This window comes from Cibotium barometz, chromosome 48 (assembly GCF_041138505.1).
Source record: "Cibotium barometz isolate CiBa-2024 chromosome 48, ASM4113850v1, whole genome shotgun sequence".
Classification (NCBI taxonomy): domain Eukaryota; kingdom Viridiplantae; phylum Streptophyta; class Polypodiopsida; order Cyatheales; family Cibotiaceae; genus Cibotium; species Cibotium barometz.
Window position 1 is genome coordinate 46,055,382 of NC_141093.1, and position 25,573 is coordinate 46,080,954.

The 25,573-nt window shown below is 44.0% G+C and overlaps 2 protein-coding genes across 6 annotated transcripts in view; one reads left to right on the forward strand and one right to left on the reverse strand.

The window, feature by feature from the left end:
* The first annotated feature begins 4,894 nt into the window (after positions 1–4,894).
* The window catches only part of LOC147611224 (uncharacterized), a 216,210-nt gene continuing 195,531 nt past the window's right edge, over positions 4,895–25,573 (forward strand). For 3 of the 5 annotated variants that reach the window (XR_015263894.1, XM_086785280.1, XM_086785282.1), the window contains exon 1: positions 4,895–5,112. Coding sequence is in view for 3 of the 5 variants with exons in the window: in XM_086785280.1 (XP_086641406.1) it covers positions 5,014–5,112 (99 nt within the window). In the remaining 2 variants the exon portion in view is untranslated. Of the gene's footprint in view, positions 5,113–16,851; positions 17,170–25,573 lie in introns of those variants that run through there. The other 2 variants (XR_015263896.1, XM_086785284.1) reach the window with 2 other exon arrangements.
* LOC147611225 (uncharacterized) lies at positions 18,056–21,526 on the reverse strand. Its single transcript, XM_086785266.1, has one exon. The coding sequence runs from the start codon at positions 20,360–20,362 to the stop codon at positions 18,467–18,469; it is 1,896 nt and encodes a 631-aa protein (XP_086641392.1). The 5' UTR covers positions 20,363–21,526; the 3' UTR covers positions 18,056–18,466.

The following is a 25,573-nucleotide window of genomic DNA, read 5'->3' on the forward strand; positions in this document are numbered from 1 at the left end:
CCCTATTTCACCCCAATGGTGCTCTCTACCCAGTCAGAGAGGCCTCTCCGGGCACAGACTCTACCTTTGACAGACTCATACAGGTTCATGACTCCGCAAATGAGGGTCTTTGCAATGTGCAGCTCATGTAGTCTTCTGATCAACCGACAACGTGGAACAGTGTCAAAAGTCTTTTTGAAGTCCACACAGCATGCATAAACCTTCTGATGTCTCGATCTTACCTCCTCAATGACCGCCCTCAAGGTGAAAATATTTTTTAGAGTGGAATGTTGTCTCTGGAATGCTGCTTGTCCTATAGCTTGCTGCCCCTATGCCTTGGTATAATTGCTGATATGCTTCTCTAGAACCGACCCGTAAATCTTAGCCAAGGTGTGACCAATCATCAGGGTGCGGTAATTTCCAGGGGTCATGGGGTGTCATGCCTTGTGTATAGGCACAATGGTGGTGGTACTCCAGGTGGGCGGAAACCTATGGCATACTGCATGATTAAACATTTGCGCTAGGATCGGCGCTAGGACCTCCTATCTGTGTGCAAAGTGCTTTGTGTGTAAGCCCACATGATCCTAGGGCCTAGGCTCTTTGGGTGTGTATTTGACCAAGTGCCTTGCATACATTCTGTGCCGTGAACAACTGACAGGTGGTGGGTCGGGGCATGGAGGACATATCGGGCAAAAACTGCTGCGGTACATCGTATAGTGAGCTAGCGTATGCATGCCAGGCTCCTAGATCTGTGATGGGGATAGGTGATTTCCCCTTAAATAACAAACCCTAGCCAAAAGTAGGGTCACCTCCACAAAATGATCGAATCACTTTCTACATTCTGCGTGCCAAGAAAGCCCATTGTTTATGACATGTCAAATATCGTAGTCTTTGTTGTGCCTCCTGTGGTGTCATGTGACTCATAGCTCGCTGATTTATAAGGTAAGATCTCATCTCTCTGCACTTATCATCATACCGGGGGTTCTGAGGCATAGTCCTTGTCCGAGCACACATCGAGGATTGTGTGGTGGGAAAAGAGCTGGTGGCAATAGTATGTGTCACTGAGATGAGGGCATCTGATGGTGAAAAACCAACACAACCACAACGAAATTCAGCAAACCAAATATGACAAAATAGCACTAGAGAGCTAGAATGTTGTCCTTCAGTCACACTACACCACGGTTGGCCCCAACAATTGGTGCCCCTTGCGGTATTTCCTTACTTTTATTAAATCAATAGAACAATACAACAATAGTTCACCCAAAGCACAAGTTCCCAAGGCACGAATCAAAGACTCCAACCGTCAACCACATTGGCCACAATCCACGGGCTGGCAATAGGGACCAAGATCAATTTCAGACGTTTAAATAGAAAGATTCTTCGCAATCAAGCTAGCTAGGAAGATGCGCCAAGTTACAAGGCAACTCCAGTGGACACCTCCGTGCACATGATTCAAGCATGTAGCAGAAACAATGGCGGTACAATTCTCCACGCACAGTATCCAGCAACAATTCGATGAAGAATGGAAGGAACAATCACCACACAATCTTCTCACAATCCCCAATCTGCACGGAAGTAGCGTCAACACACATGAGGAAGTGCAATCTGATGTGGGGGCTTCCTGGGCACGAAATTCAGCAATGTATACACCTCTGAATTGCTGTCATGAGTGCGCCTCTTCGCCTTGAGCATAGATATGGTGGCCTGCCAGCTTTTTATTAAGCTTTTCGTGCATGCTTTGAGCTAGTTTTTCCCAGTCTACACAAAATCATGCGATTCTTATCCAAAAAAGCACATTGCAAAGGTGTTTTTAGCAAAGAGATGCGCCTAGTATATTTTCGCACCCCCTCTTAGTGCCTTTCACCCGGAAACTATGCGAACTGCTTTTGTGGGCCCATCCACATGCAATACTTTGATCCACATATGCAATGCATGCTCCTATGTCCGGATTATAGAAATGGTAGGTCTGACTCCACGTCTAGAGCGGCTCCCGTCAAGAAGAGCAGTGATGGGGCAGACCTCGATAGTGCGAGCTTTGTGCATCCTTCATGTCGTGTAGGGGCTATGAAATTGTCTCGTAGGTCGATCCGTAGTCTTTGTGGTGTAGAAATCTGTGACAAGTTTTTGTGGTCTGTTGGGCTGAAAGTCTTGTAGCATCATCTTTGTCTGCTGCTGCTTGAGCCGTGGTAAGATTATGTCACGGTGGCCTCATCTCTATCAGTTATAGGCCGATGCATATCTGGTTGGGAAAGTGAGGCAGTCGTGTATGTGGGCCAAAGCGAGAGCCCTCAAAAAAGAGACAGTGTTAATGGCTGGGTATTTCATAGTAGACTGAGCAGAAACACAGGAAATGTTCCTTTGACTCAATCTCTCCTAGGCTGCATAAACGGCATAGTCGCCCCTCTCTGGGTATGGTGATCCTCAAAGCATGTGACACTCTTCTGTCCTCAAGGTACTTTGGCCTGAGAATGAAACCATCTTCTGATATCCACAAGAAATGCTCATGATAAAACTGGGTCTTAGAGCTGATCCCCCTCCCAAGTCCTAGACATGTGGATCTAGCAGAGGTCTAACCGTATGATACGGTTGATCTCATCTCGTGTGGGGAGTAGTGATGGCGGTGCATCGAGGCTATACTGAAATGGAGGGAGTTGGTCCATCTGTAGGCCTTGTCTGGTAAACCAAAGAGAGACAAGTGCATACCATCTTGGAGTATCACCATTCTCTGCAAGGCGTATAGAGGACAATAGGGTTAGCTATGGGAGTCTCCAACGAGGCAAGGCTCGGACTCTATGAAGGAAGGTCACTGTCTGAAAGAGCGTGTCAGTCTGAAGGGGTGTAATGGCAAACTCGGCATGTATAATCTGACGGGGGATTGAAAAGGTTTACTTTAGTAGCCCATAAGCACCTGTAATCTCTCAAGTCTAGTCTAGTCCGTCGCATAAATGTCACATCCCCAAAAGGGGCCAACATACATAGTAGTAGGCTTTACCAGTGTCGAAAAGCCATTCTTTTGTCAGACGGTACTGAACATGTGCTTGGTGACCGTGTCTCTCAAGTTGTGCTAGGGCCCCTTGCCCCCCAGTGAGCCTTGCTCTAGCTGCATGTATCATCCTGAAGACCGAGCCTGAAAAACCAGCTCCTAAGTAAGTGTGTGACTACACAACCTCCACTGGTTCTCCACGGTAGGTAAAACTATGACGATGTAGCACTACTTGTGAAGTGTTGAAGATCATGACCGTTGGTTTTCCCAAGGTTAACTGTCAAGTCTCTCTCCCTACAGAACATCTCAAGAACCTCAAAGGTTTACACCCGTCTTGGTGAAAAGGATTTGTGCATCTATGAATGGAGTATCTTCAGGCTCCATGCCTCGTACCAATATATTCAAGGCTTTATTGGCCCTTCTTTTTTCCTCCTCCAAGGTCCGAGATGACTTCCTTTTTGGGGGTCGGAGCCCCCTTTTTGACTACTGCTGTCCACTTGAGTATCTCTTGCTCTGTCTCAGTATGCTTCTCTTCTAGGGCAGCCTGCATGGCTATCATCTCTTTTTTTTCGAGAGATGCATTCTCATCTTTCAATACACTGAGGGCTTCATTGTTTTCTCCTATTGTGGGCTTCTTAATCTTCTGCAATTCTGATCCCAATTCATTGACCTTATTTTGTAGTGTGGATCTCTCATCCATCCATTCAGCATGCTCTTTTTCCCAGGCCTCTCTTCTGCTCTTTTCTTTTTCCCATTCCTCCTGCATTTTAGTCCCTTGTCTTCGCATTTCTTGTAGGGCCTTATCTACAGATGACTTCTGAGCCATACGTATAATATTGGTGGATTCTAGACTTTCGACCTTATGAATGAGAACCATAATGATTCTGTTAAGATTTGCAATGACTTCCGACTCTTTGCTTTGTGGTGCACTTGTCAAGTAGGCATTCACTCCATTATCCAGTGCTTGTTTCCCCCATACATCCTCTAAAGATCCTCGTGTAGGCATTATGCTTCAGCAATATGCCAAGTATCCAATGCATTCATGCTGTTTGGCATCTGTCATTTCCTCATCTAAGCTCATAGCAATTCCTGCATAGCATACATTGTAAACAGTACTTGCTGCACCCAGTCAGCAATAGGCTATCTGGGGCAGCCTAAAAGGGGGAGGCCCGTCAAAACAAAGGGGAAGGAGCCTGCACAGAACTAAAAGAAAAGGGGAACAATTTTGCTGTATGAAGTCTCTGAGAAGCCTCCTGTGTCAGACCGTAAAGTCCCATTGCAATTCCAGACAGCCATTTTCAATCTCGCAGTGCATCTAAACCAGGAGGCTGACACCGTCATAAACCCCCATTTGCTGGCTCTTCTCGAGCTTTGCCCTCATCTGCTAGATCTTCCTGATCTTTGCCTCCCTTGTTGCTTGTCTTAACTCGGATTACTCGGATTATGACTTTCCCATTTCTGTATACAGCCCATTTCCCTGCATTTCTGGCCTCCATGACTTCGGCCATGCCTTCCTTTTTATGCTTCTGTTGCATTAAAGTGAGATCATCATCTAGGTATATTTTTGTTCCTTTTAGACTGCCTCTCATACTCATAAGAGTGACTCTATTTGCTGCTGTTCTGAATTTAATGACAAGGGGTCTTTGGGACAGCTTCATTTTGCCAGTCCTCCAAGCTGAGTCACAGTTCTCTCAATGATTGGAGTATGTCATCTCAATAAATCTGCCATCAAATGCTGTAAGACATCCCCCATGTGAGACAGAGTTTTCTATATTTTTTTCTATGCCACATGTAAGTATTTGTGTTCTTTGGCATATATATATATATATATATATATATATATATATATATATATAGAGAGAGAGAGAGAGAGAGAGAGAGAGAGAGAGAGGTTCCAATAGGTGATAAGTATTCTTAAATTTGTAGGAGTCGGTGACAGTGCCAGGGAAGCGATTGAAACAGCTTGCAAGCAGTTGTGGTCTTGTATCATCTTGGAGTTCCAGAGGGGCAGGAGGTGTATCGGGCCGAGATGTGGAGCTAGTGAGATTGAGATGGTCAGGATGCTGGACAAGTTACGGGCTGAATATTCATCCTTCAAGCCAATGGACATTCATTTGTATCATGTCTTTGCAGAGTTTGACCCTGCACATGTAAATTTTCTCTGCACCTGTAAATTTTCTTATATATATATATATATATATATATATATATATAGAGAGAGAGAGAGAGAGAGACGAAATGATTTAGTAACATCTACAAAAGGCCAAAATGACCTATGAGACCAAGAAACATAAGAAAGTCTAGTTACAATCCACTTCAGGGTGCCCATGGCACAAAAACAGCACTACTAAACTAAACTACTTTCAGGTGATAGGGGTGCCCATTGCATCTCCTCTCCAGCTTACTAAAAAAAAACATCTATGATCTATGCTCATCAGTAAGTGGCCTTTCGTATATCAGTGAGGCTTAGCTTTACAATCTCTGATTAATGACTTCAAAAGCTGTTGCGGGACTAGGAGGCAAAAAGCACAACCAAAAAATCATTACATCAGTTTAAGATGGAGAGTCTTTAGGCTTGGATATAAAATCCCTAATCATTGCTTCTACAGTCCGGTAGGCAGCCCATTTTCCTGCTTTTCTGGCTTCTTTGACTTTGCTGAGTTCCATGTTTCTTTGTTTGAGCTGAGTCGGAGTGTTCGATTGTGGCCGAGTCTGCCCAGAACCTTCAGAGATTTGACATAAATTCAGTATGCAGACCTTTGTATGAATGTATGCTCTTGTGCGCTTGAGTGTCTGAGAGTATATATTGATACAAAGTTCTCTCTCTACGCCTTTTCAGTTCTCTCTCTACCTCTATCTCCTACCCCTTTCTCTATACCTTTCCTCTTCTCCCTCTTCTTTCTTCTCTATGTTCCCCTCTCCCTCAGCCATCCTTGGCTTTCCTCCCCTTTCCCTTGCACTCTTCATTGCACCTTGTGGAGGCATTCAGCCACCCATTTGCTTGAATATTGGCCTTGATAAGATCTCAGTTCAGTTGCAGCTTTGCTTGCATTTAGAGTTATTTCTTTCTCTTTTGCTTGCTCTGGGGATCTTCTTTTCAGGTGGCCTGTGTCGATCAGGGAAAAGTAAGAAAGATCCTTATGCATGTATTCCCTATGAGAAGGAACTATTGTGATGCGTAAGAACACAAAAGTGCAAACAATCCCGATTCTGCAAGACAGAAAAGGATCCTGATATGCCCGCAGTTGCACGACATAGTTTTGGGTACGGCTGTTCCAATCTGCCGATTAGCCAAAAAGAAATAAATTCAGTGGTGTATGGGTTCTGCGATGTGATTTCCGGCCAGATATGTTGATTGAAGACGGAATGTTTACGGAGCTATTGAATTCCACCCTCTGAAGAGAATCGTTGATAATCTTCACAGACGACATATGAAATTGGTAGAGAGCAAAGATGGATTCGACTTGGGGCAAATAACCTCGTCATTGTTGGTTTTAACGGATTTTCCCATTAGATAAGGCAAGTTCACAAATTTGTGACGTTTGGGATAATTGGCAGCATATGCGATCGTGTATGCAGCTGAAGATGATGTCGTCTGTAATTGGCATGTGGAATCATCTGTTTGATAATCACGTTACTCTTGCTGCATAGAAACTAATCGAGTGGCACCCATGATGTCAAGATTGAGATATTCATAAAAGAACAGAACTAAATTGAGAACTTTTTGGAAAAGAGCTACAGGCTTCAGATGCATAGGCATATCAAGTTCACATTTTTTTTTTCTTGACTTCTGCCTACAACAGTTTGTTGAATACGCTGGGGAATTTAAGCCAATGTAAGCGAGAACGGAATAGTCCATGTCGACAAGCAGTTTGTGCAAGTATGCCTTATATAGTAAAGTTGGATCTCAGACTGAAAGAGGAGACAAAATCAGTTCCATAAGAGACAAAAGGTGATTGCAAGCCACAAATTTTAGAGAGCAACCAAGAATTAGCATTTTCGAGATCAAAAGACGCGATTTGGGTATCGCTCCTATAAATCAGCTAAAGCCGTAAATACTACATGAAATTGCTGAAGGGACATTACTATATGAATTAACGAATACAGAAGGGTAGCTGCACCAAAAAAAAAAGAAAAAAGAAAATTTTGCTTGAGAGTAGCATAGGTGGTTCCTTGATCTATCCTGTTAGAACATAAACAAAGACAATTTCTGGACAGATCAAATTGTGCATACGTTCCGACAATATTGAGAAAGGTGTAGACAATTACCAAGTTGTAAAGCACAGTTTATGCCTCTAATGGTGGACAGAGAAGTCTACACTAATGCATGCTAATGCAAACAACAACAGGGGTAGTTGAAGAAATAAAAATCTAAAATAGAGTGCATATGTTGATGGGATAGATGCAACTAGTATCCCTATATAGTATATTGTTGAAAATTTGCAGACACAGTTTATGCGTAACTTGGGCGAAAATTTCACAAATGGAAATTTGAATGTCCGCTAATACGGCAAAAATATATACCTAGATGAATTCAGGAACATGCCCAAACTCATCACATGAAAATTAAAAATTTTAAACAAGAAGTGCAATTTATAACTTCATGGTAGTCATCAAATCAATTATAAACCATCAACTCCATCATGCATAGTAGGGACTAGCTACCATGACATCCCCACTAACGTCATCAGCGCCCAGTAGTGGGTGTAGAACTCTGTATCAATATATGCTCTAACACACACACAAGAGCATACATTCATACAAAAGTCTACATACTGAGTTTTTGACAAAGCTACGGAGGTTCTGGTCAGACTCAGCCATAATGAAGGCTAGCACTTAAGGGAGAAGGCTAATCAAACCATAGTCCAAACTTATTATTTCATTTTAGTCTCAACACGCCAATGTAAGCTCAATAAGTAAGGCATGGAAAAAGGCTCAATTAAATCATCATTGCATGATTTATGTTGCATCCTTGGACAAGCATCACTTGTGTCTACTATCTCCCAAAGGCTTGGTCTTACTTCCAATTTGTAGTGCTTATCTGAATTGAGAAGCTCTTAGTAATGGACCACGCCACCTTTATGTTGGTTTGACCTCAACCAAAAGTAACAATTTCATTCTATGAAAGAGACTAAATTCATCTATTGTCGAACATTTAACCCTCTTTTATGGCTCAACCATTGCTTGTTCATACAAAGAAGAGGGACTCCACATTTCATAAAACATACTTTAATGTAGTAGTAGCACATGCAAATCTTTTGTTTACACCAATAATTATCTTAGATACCTCGGGCAAATTTGTCCACTGATCTTCGTCCCCATTGCACTCCTCATTCCTTTTCCAAATCATCAAGCCATCAATAACATTCTTCTAGTACATTTGGTATTTGGAAGTTTTATGTTAAGGAGAGTGGTTGTGTGTAGTTGGCTTGTAGACAATGAAAATCTGGCTATTGTTTGCTTGTGGCTACTCTGGAGTTGCTCTAGCCTCCAGCCCGTGACATTGCTTAGGAAGATGATGATGTTGCCTTGCCCACGCCAAAGCTCTCACATCAATGTGACATACACGGAGGTCAAACAAGAGAGGTGAACAAGAGTAGTTTGAGAATGGAAATGTGAAAGATGATCTAGTTCCACCTTTGAAAATAAGTATACTTTCAAAACAAGATGTGTTCATTTCTCCGACATCTATTGATGCTTCACAATACAATCCTACAAATCAGCAATCCCATAGGCACTGATAATGGGAAAAGAGAAACAAGCTGGCTTTAAAAAAAACCAGCATGTTCCAAGAGAACTCAGCTCACATCCTAGGGAATCTCTGACACAATGCTAACAGCCAAGGTGGAGGCCTATACATCCCACGAATACCTCTCGCACTGCAAGCCAAGCCTTGCAAAGACAATCCTGCATCTCAGCAGCCGCTCTGAAACTTGAAGTCACATGCTCATATAAGCACAGGTTGTAAATAACCTCCTGCAAATTGGCGACGAGGGTGGCTAACGGGGGAACTAGATGGTCTCCTTGTTACAAGTTAAGGGTCACTACCCCACTATAGGGCTCCCGCATGAGGCAAGCCCATGGGCAAACCCATTAGGGTTTTGTGGGGAAGAAGGGGGGCCTGGCATTAAGGCCAGCCCAAGCCCCAAAGTAGGGGCATAGAGAAGAAGAGGGGGGGCTGGCTGAATAGCCCCCATTCTGGGGCATTGTTGGCCAGCAGGTCGGCCAACTTGGCCGACATAATGTCAGCCACCTAGGCCAGCCCAATGGCATTTTTATGGTTGCCTATTCTGGGGGCAGTATGATCTGGGACAGACTGTGCCTTATATAAGGCTGCCCCCAGCCCCTCTTCCCACACTATCTCTGACACGAATCTGATCCAGATTTCGCTTTGTTGCTGTATGGTATTCACCCCTGAGTGCTCAGCGTTTGTACCTGTGCGTAGGCGCCTATTGGCCTACTGTTTTGCCTATAGTTGTGGAGATTATACAGGAGTACTCTTGCACTCATGTCAGCTTTGTTTTGCTGTCATCTTTCTGAGTTTATTCCAGCACTATTATTCGATCCTTTTGCTGCGTGGATGCTTGTTCTTTTGGCGTGATCTTTAACATGGTATCAAAGCAATAGTTGACGAAAACATCCATTGCGAAGGAAGGAGTCTTCTGCCTCTAGAAGCGCTCTGGTTCATGGTTCCCTTTGTGCTGGTTTTGCTGTGAATTTTCAGCAAGTAAAAGACTCAGATCTAGGGGACATGATGGCCAAATTAGTAGCTTCCTCTTCTACTGCAATTCCCTGTCCCTCTTCTTCTTACATCCCCACTTCTTTCATTCCCAACTTCGGCGGGTTTGGGAAGTTGGACGGGACGAACTATCCTTTATAGAAGGTGAAGATCCGCAGCCACTTGGTGGCCCGGAAGTTGTGGAGGCTTGTGACGGGAGGGGATCCAAAGCCAAAGGAAGTTGTGGATCAGAAAGGCAGGTTGCTACAGCCTATTGACATAGACGAGCTGAAGGCCTATGAGGATCGCGATGCTCATGCATTAGTGATAATCATTGGCATGAGCACTGATGTGGCTATACTGCATATCCAGATGACAGAGACCTTGATTGAAGCATGGGCCACTCTGAAGGACCTGTACGAGACAGACAACACCGCACGGATCTTGACCCTTCAACATCAGCTTTACAATCTGGATCTAAATGAAGAAGTCAATGTGCATGACCACATCACGAAGTTGAAAGTGGTGAGGGACCAGTTGGCTTAGGGTTGATTCAACCCAACTAGCACTCGTGGTGCTCCACCGGCTACCCAAGGCATATAGAGGCTTTGTGACTACAATTACCGTAGGTGATTGATCCAAACCTATGATGCTTGAAGAGCTTGCACCTTTGTTATCACAGGAGGAGGCCCCGGAGAACATCTACAATCAGTCGGATGAAAAAACTCTCATGGTGAATGAGAAGGGCAAGGGTAAGTCCAACAACTCTAATTGAAGACCGAAGATGCAAAGAAAGCACAAAAGAAGAACATCAAATGCTAGTACTGTGAAACCTTCGGACACATTGCTAAAGAGTGTTGTAACTAGGCACTGCATTGATTACTTGCTTTTCCTACCAAAATTTCAAATCTACACTTGTGAAATCTCTACAAAATAGGATCAATACAAGCATTTCTTCGCTATGAACATCGAGATTGCCAAATTCAAAATACCCGTGCAGCACACCACAAGGGTCTAGGACAACATGCCGCGCTGGACCCCCCCTAGGTTCTTTATTCACGATCAAAGTTCAGCTTTACGACATTCTTGTGTGAGCGTAGTCATCTCAATAATGCACAGCCTCAAAGTACGTGAGGAAGATAAGTCTCATCCTCATTAAGATTACATTTCGCAATCCTAGACTACATTCTACTCCTAACCTACCACCTAAGCTTAGCTAGGTCTCATTTAATCCTTGGACCTAGTTAGCTCCGGTCTATGTGTATGCAGCTCCTAGGTAGGTACCACCATCTGGCACGTAGGTAGCTCCGGTAGGCTCCATGAAGCTGGGGATAATGAACCTTCTTATACACCTGCACATTTAATCCTTGCACCAAGACATGGGACCCACTAAATGTTAGCTCTTTTTGCATGCAAATAAAATATTCATTTCTTGGACTAATCCTAGTGACTTGTGAGCATCCCCATTGCCCACATGCGTGCACACAACATAAACATATACTGGTGGGTCAATCCAACTCCATTGACCAAGGTCAAATCCCTTTGACCAAGATCAATGTCTCTTGACCGAAGTCAATACTAGATTCTCAGGTGACCGAAGCCAATCACACAACTATCTTGAGGCCACTTTTGAGACTACAACGTTACGTGTTGGTGGGTGAGATTTTGAACTTAAGACGGGTGTGCACTCGTGTCGGATTTTTTTTGGGCGTAATGATTGCCACACTCGTGCAATAATGGCATACAATTTGTTAAAATTCTTAGTTCTAAACACGACCGAGCTCGACACATGTCATTAGATGCATTTACTCCATGAGCATCCATGTCACAACCACTATGTATTTTGTCAAAAGCCTCCTTGTTCTGAACTCCACAGAGCTCTTCACCTATTAGTACATGAACACCAGAGAGGTTGACACACGTCGCTACATGCATTTTGTTATTCTCATGCCAACTCTTTAAGCACCATCACCTAGTCTAATCCTTGGGCCGGTTCCCGTATTCTCCCGAGTTTTTGGAATTGCTACTGCCAATCCACTGGGCCGGTAGTCTCATTTAATATAATCTGGTTCCTTGGACTTAATCCATTGGGGTCCGATTCCCCTTCACTTGGATTCCTCCAAGTTCCTTTAGGACAAAGTCAGTGCTTTGACTAAGTCCTTTCACAAAATCTTTGGTTGATTAATTAAATTCTTAATTAACAACTACCTGGGTCTCTAATCCTGAGTCAAGTCCTTGACTGGAATCTGCCCTTCTTTGACCATTAAATAATGCATTGATTCAAATCAAACTTTGATCAACTTTATTAATCCAATGATTAATTATAAGTGGTGACATCCCCTCGGCTTCTAATCAATTGTCCTCAACAAGCTTCCTTATAGATGTCCAAGATCTCTAGATGGTCAGACAACATGTCTGCATCCATCCACTTGGCATGTAATGCCGAATAGTTCTAAAATTTTATAAGGTATCTGTAAAATTTCCTGCCTTGGGGGCCCTTATGTACAGTATGGTACACAATTTGTTTTGGTTGGAGGATCTCCTCCAAATCTTCCACCACTGGTGGATCTTCCAGAACCGGTTCCATTGGTTCTGGTCCTGGTACTTTTTGAGAAGACTCACATGAAATGCATTGTGAATCCTCCAGCGATCTAGCAACTCCAATCGGAAGGATACTGGATTTATCTCATGTATGACTTCGAATGGCCCATAGTACCCGGGGAATAGTTTAGCATACGCCTTTTCTTTACCCTTCATCTTGCGGAGCCTTGTCTTCTCAAACTTTAGAAGTACCCACTCTCCAACTTTGAGGTCAAGCTGCCTTCTATGTTTATCTGCAGCTTCCTTTTGCTTTAACTGAGACCTCTCTATGGCTGTCCGTACCTGGCTGAAAGCTGTCTCGAGATCTCTGACATACTCATCAGCTGCAAAAATCTCATCCTTTGTCCGAAGGATTGGGGGTAAAATTACTTTTCCATAGATGACCTCAAATGGAGCTTTTCTTGTGGAGGTAGGCACTGTATTATTATAGGCAAACTCCACCAATGGGAGATACTTTTCCCACTTAGTTTTTGCTCAGCCACGTAACATTTAAGCAAATCCAATATAGTGGAATTTGCTATCTCACTTTGACTATCTGTTTGAGGATGAAATGAAGAAGAAAAATTGAACTTCGTCCCCAAGTTGTCAAACAAAGCTCTCTAGAATAGGTTGGTCATTTTGGGATCACGGTCACTTACAATGGACTTAGGCATCCCATGGTGCTTAAATATCTGTGCAATAAACACCCTTGCCATATGATTTACCTTAATTGTCTTTTTATCTAGAATGAAATGAGGTTGCTTACTGAAGCGATCAATAACAGTCCATATCCCATCATTCCTGTTTTTCAATCTTGGCAGATCAAACACGAAGTCCATTGCTATACTTTCCCACAGTGCCTTCTAGTACTGGGAGTGGCATCAAAAGACCAGGTGTCTTATGCCTATCATACTTGACCTTTTGACAAGTTAGGCATTCTGTGACAAACTAATACAAATCTTTTCGCATTCTTGGCCAAAAGAAGTATCTTTCCAAAGCTTGGGTGGTTGAGGCAATCCCTCTGTGTCTTGCATAGGGTGGTGCATGACATTCTTCCATGATTTTCTGCCTTAACCCTCGGGTGATGCATAGGCAATCAGCTTTCATGAGATATCCATCTTTCATGGAGTACTGACTAGAGGACTGTCCCTCAAGCATTTGCTGGAAAATTTCCGCAAAGTTTGGATCCTTTGCATATTGGGACTGCATATCTTGTAAGTCTTGATGATAGGCAATAGTGACATTATGCACTTGAGGTCTCCTAGACAGAGCGTCTGTTGCCTTGTTCTCTACTCCAGGTACATACACAATCTGAAAATGAAACATGGACAGCAAATTTGCCCATTTAAAGTGCTTTTCAGATAGCTTTGTCTATGTCAGAAAGTACTAGAGACTTTGGTGATCCGTCTTAACAACAAAATCAGCTCCCAAAAGGTCATGTTTCCAATTGGTGAGACCATGGATCACAGCCAATAATTCTTTTTCATAGACCCCTAAATATAATTCCGCATCACGGGGCCTTCTGCTCTCGTATGCTACCACATGCCCATCCCACTGGAGCACTGCTCCAATGCTGTCCCCGCATGCATCACATTCAACAACAAAGGGCTTGTATAGATGAGGAACCACTAAAATTGGTCCCATAGTAAGCTTTTCTTTTAGGCTACTAAAAGCCGCTTGACCCCCCATGTAAAAGTGACATTCTTTTTCGTTAAATCATGTAGAGGGGCAACTAAGGCTGCGAAATGTCGGATAAACCCTCTGTAGTAGGAGCATAAGCCCAAAAAGCTCCGTACTTCATGCACTAATCGCAGTTCTGGCCATTCTTTTATGGCCTGGATCTTAGCAGGATCCATTGTAACTCCTTGCTTGGAAATAATGTGGCCCAGATAATGGATCTCTCCCAGGAAGAACTCACTCTTCTTTCCATTTATGAATGCTGATTTTTACGCAGCTCTTCGAATACCACGGCTAAATGCTCTCGGTGTTCTTCTTGTGACTTTGAGAAGATAATAATGTCGTCAAAGAATGTGCCAGCAAAGTGTCTATATGGCCTGAATATTCGATCCATCATCCTGTTAAAAGTGGCAGAGGGGCAATTGACAACCCGAAAGGCATCACTAAATATTCATACAAGCCAAAGGTGGTCCTAAAAGCTGTCTTATACACATTCTATGGCTGTATTCTTATCTGAGGATATCCGCTCTTAAAGTCTATCCTGCTAAAGACTGAGGCTCCCCCCAATTTATCCAATACATCATCTATGCGAGAAATGGGGAACCTATTCTTGATGGTCATCTTGTTCAAAGCGTGATAATCCACACACATCCTGAATGAACCATCTTTCTTCTGCACCAAAAGTACAGGTGAACAAAAAGGTGAGAAACTAGGCTGAATCAGCCCTTTGGACAGCCAATCCTGCACTTGATTCATAATTTCTTCCCTCTGAGTAGCACTGACTCTATAGGGTGGTCTGTTTGGGGGCTCACTCCCTGGCATTAGATCTATCATATGATCTTCTAGCTTCTCTAGAGGTAGCTGGTCTGGTATTGCTTCAAAGAAGCAATTCTTAAAATTATTCAAAAACTGAAAATTATTTTCATCATGCACATTAAAGTCAGCATGTACATCTAGCATTGTATCTCTTACAAAAACCATGTACGCGGAAAGTGCAGATTTTATTTCTTTTCCAACAGAGTTATCTAATATAATGGGAATGGTTTCCCCTTTGTTCTTTTCCAATATCTTTCGGGGTTTTACCCTTATGTACAAACTGCAATGCTGTATTTGGAAAAGTTAATTGTACACTGTGGCAGTGAAACCACGGTATCCCTAAGACTACATCATGATGCTTCAGAGGTGACACAAAGAAGTCCTGATCTACATAGTTTTGTACATAAAGCCTCAGATTCCCAATAAGTGGGGTGATCGGCATGGAACATCTGATCAGCCTCCAAGGCCCTGCACAATTCTTCCACTTTGATCCCAAGTCATATGGCCAAGTCTTCAGATATAAAATTATCGGAAGCCCCTTGGTCAAAGAAGATAAGCGCTGGCTGGTCTCTAACTTTGCCTCATGCTAGACACATTTCCCTCTCTTCTGGATTTTTATTGCATCCCAAAATATCTGGGACTCCTACAGCCTTGCTAGGTGGCTCTGGTGGCTTTTCTACCTCTTTCCCCTTCAATGTTGAAGTCCTTTCAGGACATTGGGCAACCACATGCCCTTCTAGCCCACATCGGAAGCATTTGCCCTCCTTCCTGAATATGGCAATCTGCTCTGGAGTAAACCTGGATCTACCCTTAGATCCTCTTGGTGGTAGTGGGTTTCCCCTCGGCTTTCAAGGATGAAACCCTTTCCTTTCACCCTTAGTATCTGTCTCTTTTGACTTCTTCCGAGGATGTGGAAGAAGTAGACGAGGATGAAGTACTGAATGAGGAGCTGGAATTGGAGGAAGATGATGAAGTTTTAGGCTTCTTGTGATGTTTCTTCTTTGCATGCTTGTCAAGGGTTCTTCCTCTTTTCCAACTTTTAACGTCTTGTTGTACTTCCGCTTGTACCGGAGATCTTGGGACATCCTGAGCTATAATTGGGGCCTCCTCTTGGGCAAATAGATGCTGCAACCGAGGATCTTTCCTGAAGGCCTCCATTTGTTGCATCATTTCCCTGATAGTTTATGTCTAAAGCACCAATCCAAGATTGGCCTTCGAGTGCTAGTTCCAAGAAGGGGGCTTTACACTCGGAGAGAGAGAGACCACTTCGAGAGGGAGGAAAGGGGGATTGGGAAATGGGGCAATGCTGCATGAGAGGACTCCAACGGGGAAGAAGGGAGGTGGGGATATGGGTGAGAGTACTCCTAGTTTAGCACGATTAGTGATGAAGGGATTTCTACACGTTAAAGTCTGTATTATCAGGCTTGCTCATTCATCTATGTATGCACAAGGGAGGAGAGACAAAGCGGGAGAGTATAACCACACTAATAGGTCCCCTGTATTAATTTTATGGTGTGGTATAGATAGAGCATATGTCGCTTAAGTGTTGAATGGGACGTAGCAAGTTGGTTTAATTGAGGCATGGAATTAATTTCAAGCCTGTCATTATAGTGTTGTTTTCTTAGAGATCTCCAATGACTGCTCTAGGTTTGATATAGGTCATGCAATTCAAAAACTTAGCGATGTTGTAAAGAGGCAACTTTACTTTTTTTCGATATTCATGCTTAGCTGTATCTGTTACGAATATTACATGTTCTTGTCAATGTCATATTCGATTGGCTTCTTTGAAGTAAGTAGAAAGTCTTCTATTTCCAACGATTCTAGCTATCAAGCTTTCACATTGCAAAACTGATTGATCAGTCGTAAACTAAGCATTCTCTATTGGTGATTAATGCAATATATGGTGGATTGAATTTGTGAACCTCAAACATCCTATTTGTAATTTGGTTTCTCCAAGTAAAGATGATTGGTAGTAGTAAAGAGAAAGTTCTTTGTGCACTTTTTGTTTTATTAGCATTAATACTTAGTAAGTCGATCATAAACTTTATTGAAAATTATTAAGAGTATGTGATTAAAAGTTGATTATTTTGCTTATCAGGCACACATAATTCAAGTTGGCTGGTTCGACAAAGAGGAGGGGTTTTGGTACCTGCTAAGAGAACCCAAGTTCTTGTCTTTGTGTGTACCTTCTATCCCAACGCCTCAGGGGGACACACACACACACACGCAGAGAAGTAGACGTATATTATTGTCCATAGGGGGCAACAGACCCATGGGACTAGAGAGAGAGAGAGAGAGAGAGAGAGAGAGTTTATTAAAGTTTTTAGGAGACCGTGAAGGTCTATAAGATTAAAGGTGACTGATACAATGGACATGACGGTGGTGGTCTCAAAACGGACTATCCAGACCGTGTCTACCCAATGTATATATGTATGTATGTATGATGGACGGTGGGTCTAGTCCGTTTTGAGACCCAAGTTCTTGTCTTTGTGTGTACCTTCTATCCCAACGCCTCAGGGGGACACACACACACACACGCAGAGAAGTAGACGTATATTATTGTCCATAGGGGGCAACAGACCCATGGGACTAGAGAGAGAGAGAGAGAGAGAGAGAGAGAGAGAGAGAGAGAGAGAGAGAGAGAGAGAGAGAGTTTATTAAAGTTTTTAGGAGACCGTGAAGGTCTATAAGATTAAAGGTGACTGATACAATGGACATGACGGTGGTGGTCTCAAAACGGACTATCCAGACCGTGTCTACCCAATGTATATATGTATGTATGTATGATGGACGGTGGGTCTAGTCCTGATACTGATACTGATCTTGATGCAAAATACAAAATACAAAAAGTGTCTAGCAATCTCCAGATTGATCTGCAGATGATGTGGAAAAAAATGGTGCACCAGATTGATGGTAACAAAAAAAGGGGGGAGGGTAGGGCAGTAGTCAAAGGCCAATCACAGTGGGGCCGTCGGGTGGGTCGAAAAGAATCTTGCGATGGATGATTGGTCTCTGACATCGTGCTGCCTGGTGGCGGTAGCACATCTGGGGCGATGGGGGGCCCTATGACGAATGTATGCAACGGTGACCCCAGTTGGGCGATCTGATATGAGAGAGAGAGAGAGAGAGAGAGAGAGAGAGAGAGAGAGAGTTTATTAAAGTCTACGGGAGACCATAAAAGGCCTATGAGACTAAAGTAAATCTTGTACAATGCACTAGGCGGGTGTGTTCTTCAAAACGGACCCACAATCCCGTAGCATAAAAAAACAAGTAATATCACGAAGGATAGAACTATCCATGTACATCCATATGTCTATAAATCTATAAAAATATATCAATAGATAGCTAGATATCAATGATTCTCTGGTGTTGAACAGGGGTGCATAAAAGCCATGATGGAGGGCTGTCCTCTAGAAGTCTGTCGTCGCTTAAGTCGGCGGGAGATGACTCAGCGTTGAACTAGTGCCACAAAGACCCTGGTCGGTCAGGTGTCGGAACTAGAGAAGAAAGCAGGTATGTCCGTGCGCAGAAAAGTGAATCAGTCCGCTGTCTCATCTAGCGAGGCTCTGGCTCTCGATCCCGTGTACGACGCCGGGTCAGTTGGGGTGTTGGATCTGGTAGTCGGAAGAAGTTGGTGATGGGCCTCTAAGCAGGATCTGTCTGCCCCGACTGGTCACGCAATTGAGCACGCATGAGTGTGGCTCGATATTGAGTCATCTCATGTAGGAAGGCGGCGAGACATCGCTGGTCTGGGTAAAGTAGGAGCCGAGTAAGAGGTCCAAACCCGTCGCGGAAGAGGCAGTGGTATTGACCTCGGATGGCATAGTAGATGGGGCATATGGTAGTGAAATGCTCCTCGGACTCAATCTCCTGTAGATCACAAAAGGTACAAATGCGACCCTCTCGTGGAACGCCCTCTGCTCGTCCGCTCTCGATGCGTAGTCGATGTGAGGAGACCCTGAACTAACCAAGAGAAATCCAAAGTGCATGAGGCAAATGTAGTTGTATGTATCCTGGCGGAATGATGAATCCCTCTGGTGAGATCTGGAGACAAGGTGTGCGGTAAAACTCGAGCATTTGTCCTTTACAAAAACAGCATTCTTTATTGATTTGCCAACGGCCACACTATTTACAAGGGGAATGGTATCACCCTTTTGCCTGGCTTCCAAATGCATCTCTTTACCTTTATGTACAAACTTCAGGAGTCTGTCTGGATATACAATTTGCACCTGCTTATGGTGGAACCACGGGGTGCCCAAAACAACATCATAATGTCTGAGGGGTGAGATCAGGAAGTCCTCTTGGTCCACATACTCCTGAATGTGAACCCTCAGCTTCCCAATCAGGGGAGTGACTGGTACTGACTCTCCTTGGAAGATCTGTTCTGCATCTAATTCTCTTCCAAGTTCTTCAGCCTTGATTCCCAGTTTTATGGCGAGATCCTGTGATATAAAATTATCTGTTGCCCCTGAATCAAACAATATCAAAGCGGGCTGATCACGGATCTTCCCCCATGTCATCAGAAGCTCCCTAGCGGCGGGATTGGCATTGCTTCCCAGAATATCAGGGATTCCACTCATTGTAGTCTTAGGCGGCCCTTGTGACTTTTCTGCCCCAGTTCCCCTCGATGTGGAGGGCCTGTCGGGACACTTGGCAGCCACATGCCCTTCTTTGCCGCATCTAAAACATTTACCTTCCTTACGGAAGGTCTCTATTTGCTCAGGTGTCCACTGGCCTTTGCCTCTGAAATCCCTGGAGGGCTTTCTAAACCGGCCACCCCTCGGCTTCTGATAAGGCATCATTCTCTTTTCCCCTCTAACCTCAGACCTCTTTTGAAATCTCCCGACTTCAAATTTTCGTTTCTTCAAGAGTCCTGCTTGCAGTGACATAAGTGTGGAAGGATCTTCCATCTGTACAAGACTGGCCACTGTAGCAGCGTGCATCAAGCTCTGGATATCCTTGAAGTGTTGCGTATTAACCTGGGTTTGAATTTTCATATTCAACCCAGCTCTGTACTTTTCCAACTGCATCTTCTTGGATACCCGACGGAAGGGTAGGACTTGTAAGTAGTAGTCCCAAAATTTCTGATTATATTCATCCATTGTTTCCCCTTCCTCCATATGCAGACTGTCCCAAGACCTAATGACTTGGTCTCTGAAAGGTTTGGGCAGGAACTGTTTGTGGAATGCCTTTTTAAAGGCCTTCCAGTGCTTGGGTGCAGTGCCATCTCGCAACAAAGATTCCCACCAAGCACTCGCTGCGCCAGTTAAGTGCAGGCTAACAGCTCTTAGTTTTGAGGGCTCATAAAAGTCTTCCATGCCAAAGGCCGCATCAAATTGTCTGATGAACTGCATAGCCTTCTCTGGCTGGGCATAGTGTCCATTAAATGTTATAAACTTAACAGACTTACTTCCTTCCTTGAAGTCCCTCCGACTGCGTTGTCTGCTGCGTCTTGCTCTTCTGTAAGTATGACCATCAGGGGACCTGCAAGGAGAATTGGAGTCTGACTCCCCACTAGCTGTTGTAGACAAGCTACGTGTTCTCCTGCGTGTACGACGGGATCGTCTGCTACTTTCATGATGAGATGAGGAGGACCTGCGTGACTGCATGTGGTGACTACGCTCACGGGTTCATCTTCCTCTCTGATCCACTGACCTGTCCCTTTCAAGGGCAAAGCAGGTCCCTCAACAGGAGGACTGACTAAGCTCTGGAACAAAGGATCTTGCCTAGCCTCTGCCAGGTCAGCAAGTAGTTTCCTGTACCGCTCTTCTTTATTTGCCTCCTGTCCTGATGGCACGGGTTCATGTGAAGCCATGATGCATGCACAGTAGAATGCCTTTGCTGCCTCTTTATTCACTGCTCTTTTTAATATTTAATTATCTCTTCAACAATCTGCAGGCATCAATGTCCTCAGACTCAAAACTGAACAGGCATAATGTACTCGGCACTCACTGTTGACTTAGCATTTCAAGTGGCCACTACAGGCTATTCCTGCTGTTTCGAATTTTCTGACACGACTGTCACTACTATGTAGGCATTTGTTCACAGCATATATTTTATTCTCTGTTCAGGCATGGCTGAGCATTTGCAACTCCTCACAGAAGCTGTCTCTGCCACTTCAGAACTCTGACAGATCTGCCAGGGCATTTATTTATTCTCTGCATCGTTTTCTGTCCTTAGACATACTGTGTGTATTCCTTGCCATCGTCAGGCTGTTGGCACTGCTGTAGACTATCCTATGTCCAAAGGCTGGACACGATTGACTACTATCAAATATATGATGCAGACTTGCTTCGAGAGTATACAGAATTATTTTCAGGGCATAACGTCAAATTGTCTGCGCACAATTTAATGTACTTCTCTCCGCTGCATAATAATATCAGAATCGCGTTTAACAAAACAGGCTTTTATCTCCCCAATTCCGTCGCGCCTTCACGTTTGTGGTGAACTCATCGCGAGTCTTCACTTAGTCCCAAATTTCGCACGGAAATTAGTTGCCGGCGAACAATTTAAACATGGGCGTCCAGCACTAGTGATTCAAGTCACCACCGAGACTGTTTTCACCTCTTCTATTGAGCTCACGAAACGGCGGATCTAGGATTTCTCTGGTCGCGGTTCCTTCATCTTTCCAGAACGTTTCTGGTTCCACCGTGGCCTTTAGTCAGTGACCCACATGATTCAGTTTATGGATGGGGTGCGTATTCCTCCTCGTATAATCAAATGATACTTATCCGATTTCAAAATCGCGAACTTCTGAGGTCTTCACACAGTGAACTTCTGCTATCGCGACCCGTTTTCAATTCCAAAATCAATTTGGAATTTCTGTCAGGATTTTTTCTCTCATTCTTGGATAGTTAGACCCAAAATGTCAATTCGAAAGGCATGATTAGCAGTCGCGATGCTCTTATCCTGCTTCGCGATTCGTTTTTCAATGGCGATTTGATGTCAGGAGGCGGAATTTCTTCGAACCAATCCAAGCGAGCACAAAATCATCGCGATTTTGTAATTGCGTGAGAAATTTGTCATCATCTCGATTTCTTTCTCGAAATGTCTTCCTGCAGAGACTGTGAAATCAAATCGCGTTGCTGTTTTGTGCTACTTCGGCTCTTTTCAGGCATTCCATCTATTCGTGGGTGTCTGAACACGTCTGTCAGGCATTTTAGCATTTACCCCCAATTTACTCAGTTCGTATCTTTTCTTTTCCAGGCATTTCTGCTCGACAGTTATTTAGTCAAAATCAAAGAAAACTCTTTTCTTCTTCACAGAGCCCCATCTGCACGATTCTTTCTAGAATATCCACTTCCAGGGTCGGTGTGATTTTGGAAAATCACAGAGCCATGCTATACCACTATAACAACAGCAAGCTGTTCTTTTTCTTGATTACACAGGCAGATAAAATAAGAGATAACAGCACGTTCAAAAATTCTCTTTCTTTTTCCTGTTTTTGTTCTCTGCTTCTTGTTCAAACATTCATGTCAAAAGCACACATCACACCCGACTAGGATCCAGGGCAATCGCTTTCTTGGATCCCCCCTTGCGGGTTAATATTATTGCAAGAAAGATCCGTCACAAAATTTCTGCAGAAGCAGCTGTACCCAATTCCAAGAACCAAGAACTAGAACTAACTAGAATCATTACAAGAGGTGAGACTTATCTCAACCCTCTAAAAATAGTAACTAGCTATGTGCCTACACACTAGTCGCTAACTGCTAGGTACAAGCCACCTAGCTAAATGCCGCACACACACTAGAAGCTACTTGCGCGCGCTCGGTCACTTGAGCCTTGGCAAGCCGGTGCGTGGGTCCCGCTTTTAATAATTCTTTTTAATTCACCCGGGTACCTGTAACAATGCTAATGGCACCATAACCAGCGCACATTAATTGTTAGCCTTGCATGCATCATTAAAAATAATAATCTTGACTAATCCTACTCACAGTGGGCGTCCCCACACACATATATGTGCACATAATAATAATATATACTTGGTTGATCCAAAGTCAACCCATTTTGACCAAGATCAAACCTCTTTGACTGAGGTCAAAGACCTTTGACCGAGGTCAATTCCTTTGACCGAAGTCACACCGAGTTTCTGGATGATTTAACATCAATCCCTTGGGCCGGTTCCCATTAACTTTTCCGGATTTCTGGATTTAACCACTTGGGCCGGGCCCCATTCTTGTTCTTCTGGATTTCTTGGAATTTCAACCACTAGGGTCCAGTGCCCCCCTTTTTATTTTCTTCTCCAGATTTCTGGAATCAAACCACTTGGGTCCGGGTCCCATGCCTTTTTCTTCTGGATTTCCTGGAATTTATTCCACTTGGGTCCAGTGCCCCACTCTTGGAATCCTCCAACTTGTTTTTAACTTTGATCGGGTCACTTTTGACTTTGACCGAGTCACTAGCACATTAAATGTGCTGCTTGGGAATCCTCCCCTTTTATACTTAGAATCCTCTAAGTCTTTCGGAATCCTCCGAGTTCTCTGACTTTAATTAAATCATTAATTAAAAGTCAACATTACTTTGACCATTTAAAAGTATCCTTTGAAGTCAAACTTAGTCAAAACTTGGTCAAACCACTTTATTAACCTTGGGATATCAATAAATGGTGACAGATAGAACTATCCATGTACATCCATATGTCTATAAATCTATAAAAATTTATCAATAGATAGCTAGATATCAATGATTCTCTGGTGTTGAACAGGGGTGCATAAAAGCCATGATGGAGGGCTGTCCTCTAGAAGTCTGTCGTCGCTAAAGTCGGCGGGAGATGACTCAGCGTCGAACTAGTGCCACAAAGACCCTGGTCGGTCAGGTGTCGGAACTAGAGAAGAAAGCAGGTATGTCCGTGCACAGAAAAGTGAATCAGTCCGCTGTCTCATCTAGCGAGGCTCTGGCTCTCGATCCCGTGTACGATGCCGGGTCAGTTGGGGTGTTGGATCTGGTAGTCGGAAGAAGTTGGTGATGGGCCTCTAAGCAGGATCTGGCTGCCCCGACTGGTCACGCAATTGAGCACGCATGAGTGTGGCTCGATATTGAGTCATCTCATGTAGGAAGGCGGCGAGACATCGCTGGTCTGGGTAAAGTAGGACCCGAGTAAGAGGTCCAAACCCGTCGCGGAAGAGGCAATGGTATTGACCTCGGATGGCATAGTAGATGGGGCATATGGTAGTGAAATGCTCCTCGGACTCAATCTCCTGTAGATCACAAAAGGTACAAATGCGACCCTCTCGTGGAATGCCCTCTGCTCGTCCGCTCTCGATGCGTAGTCGATGTGAGGAGACCCTGAACTGACCAAGAGAAATCCAAAGTGCATGAGGCAAATGTAGTTGTAGGTATCCTGGCGGAATGATGGAGATCTGGAGACAAGGTGTGCGGTAAAACTCGAGCTTCACTGGAAGCTTAGGGGGGGGCAACCATGTCCTAAACCAATTGGAACCAATGCGGACACGTCCTGTCACCCTCTCATATAAAGCCACTACAGCCCATATAACCTCCTGTCCATAACCCAAATCCTGGAGTTGTCTGATGAGTCGGGCGCGTGGTACTGTGGAATAAAAACTTTCGGGGGGGTCCAGCCAGCGCGTTTCTCTGGGCCTCACTCGGGTGTTGAGAGAGGGAGAGAAAAATCTACATTTCAACGGTACTTTCAATTCCGCAGACTGTTTCTCTAGCATGCAACTATGGATGCTTGTGCTCACAATGATGTTGCAGAGATTTCATAGGTGCAGGTATAATGGGGGCAATGATGGTGTTAGATTAGAAAGCAGGTAATACAGGGGAAAGCCCCGTCCCTCGTCTTACAGTGGTATCAGAGCAAGGTCTGCACCTTCTCTGAAAGGTGCATAGATCAAGTGTAAAATACCTGCACAAGAGATGCCTGCAAATGCTGTGGGAAAAGGGGTAAGCAATAGATGCTATCTGTGAAGCAGTAATTGCTGGGAACAAATGACAGTAAGGCAGAAAGACTGTGAACAGTCAGCTGCACTTGAGAAAATACCCAGAGTCAAAGGCATGAAGTACTAATTGCATAAGAGCTGCCCAAAAATCAATTGCATAAGCCTGTAAATACAGAGACTGTGGAAGATGCTTGGAAAGCAGTCGATGTGATTTCCTGTCAGGGGCAGATCAGTATGCCTGGAAGTGTTTGAGCTAAGAACAGTAAACGATTACTGTTGGAAGTGTTCTGACAGATGCTTGAGCAAGTCTGAATTCGGGTGAGGCAGACTGGGAGGGAACCTGCCGTGAGCTTGTGTCCTGAATTGATAACGTAAATTGGATCTGGGATAATTCGCGAGTTGATAAAATTGGATACCCCTAGAAGAAGATTGAATACCCACGCCGGATGGAACGAAGGGAATATTGAAAAGCTTGTCGCGATGCAATAATAAATTTATGCTCGCGATTTGTAGACAGTCGGAAGGAGTTTCTAAAGAAGTGCCCACGAAGTGAAAAACTCGTCGCGACTGTCAAACAGAGATAGTGGTATCCAAGAATTGATCATCGCGATGGAGACGACAAGTGGAAATTGCTTAAATGAATAGTGCGAGCTGAAAACTCAGGCAGAAATTTGATTTGGAGTAGAATCTATCGTTCGCGAAACCGATTATGTGTTGAGAATTCAGAACCCTCAACCTTTGACAAAGGGGAAAAGTGACTGTCACGATACACAGACGATATTGAAACAGCTTCGCGCTGTCGTCTTGCTTATAAAAATGCTCTCGTGATTGATTAGTCTGCGTCGGAATTCCCAACGTGGAACAGGCTGACTACTTGACGACCGAGTTTCCCCCTGTTAGAAGCTGTGAAATGAAGAACTC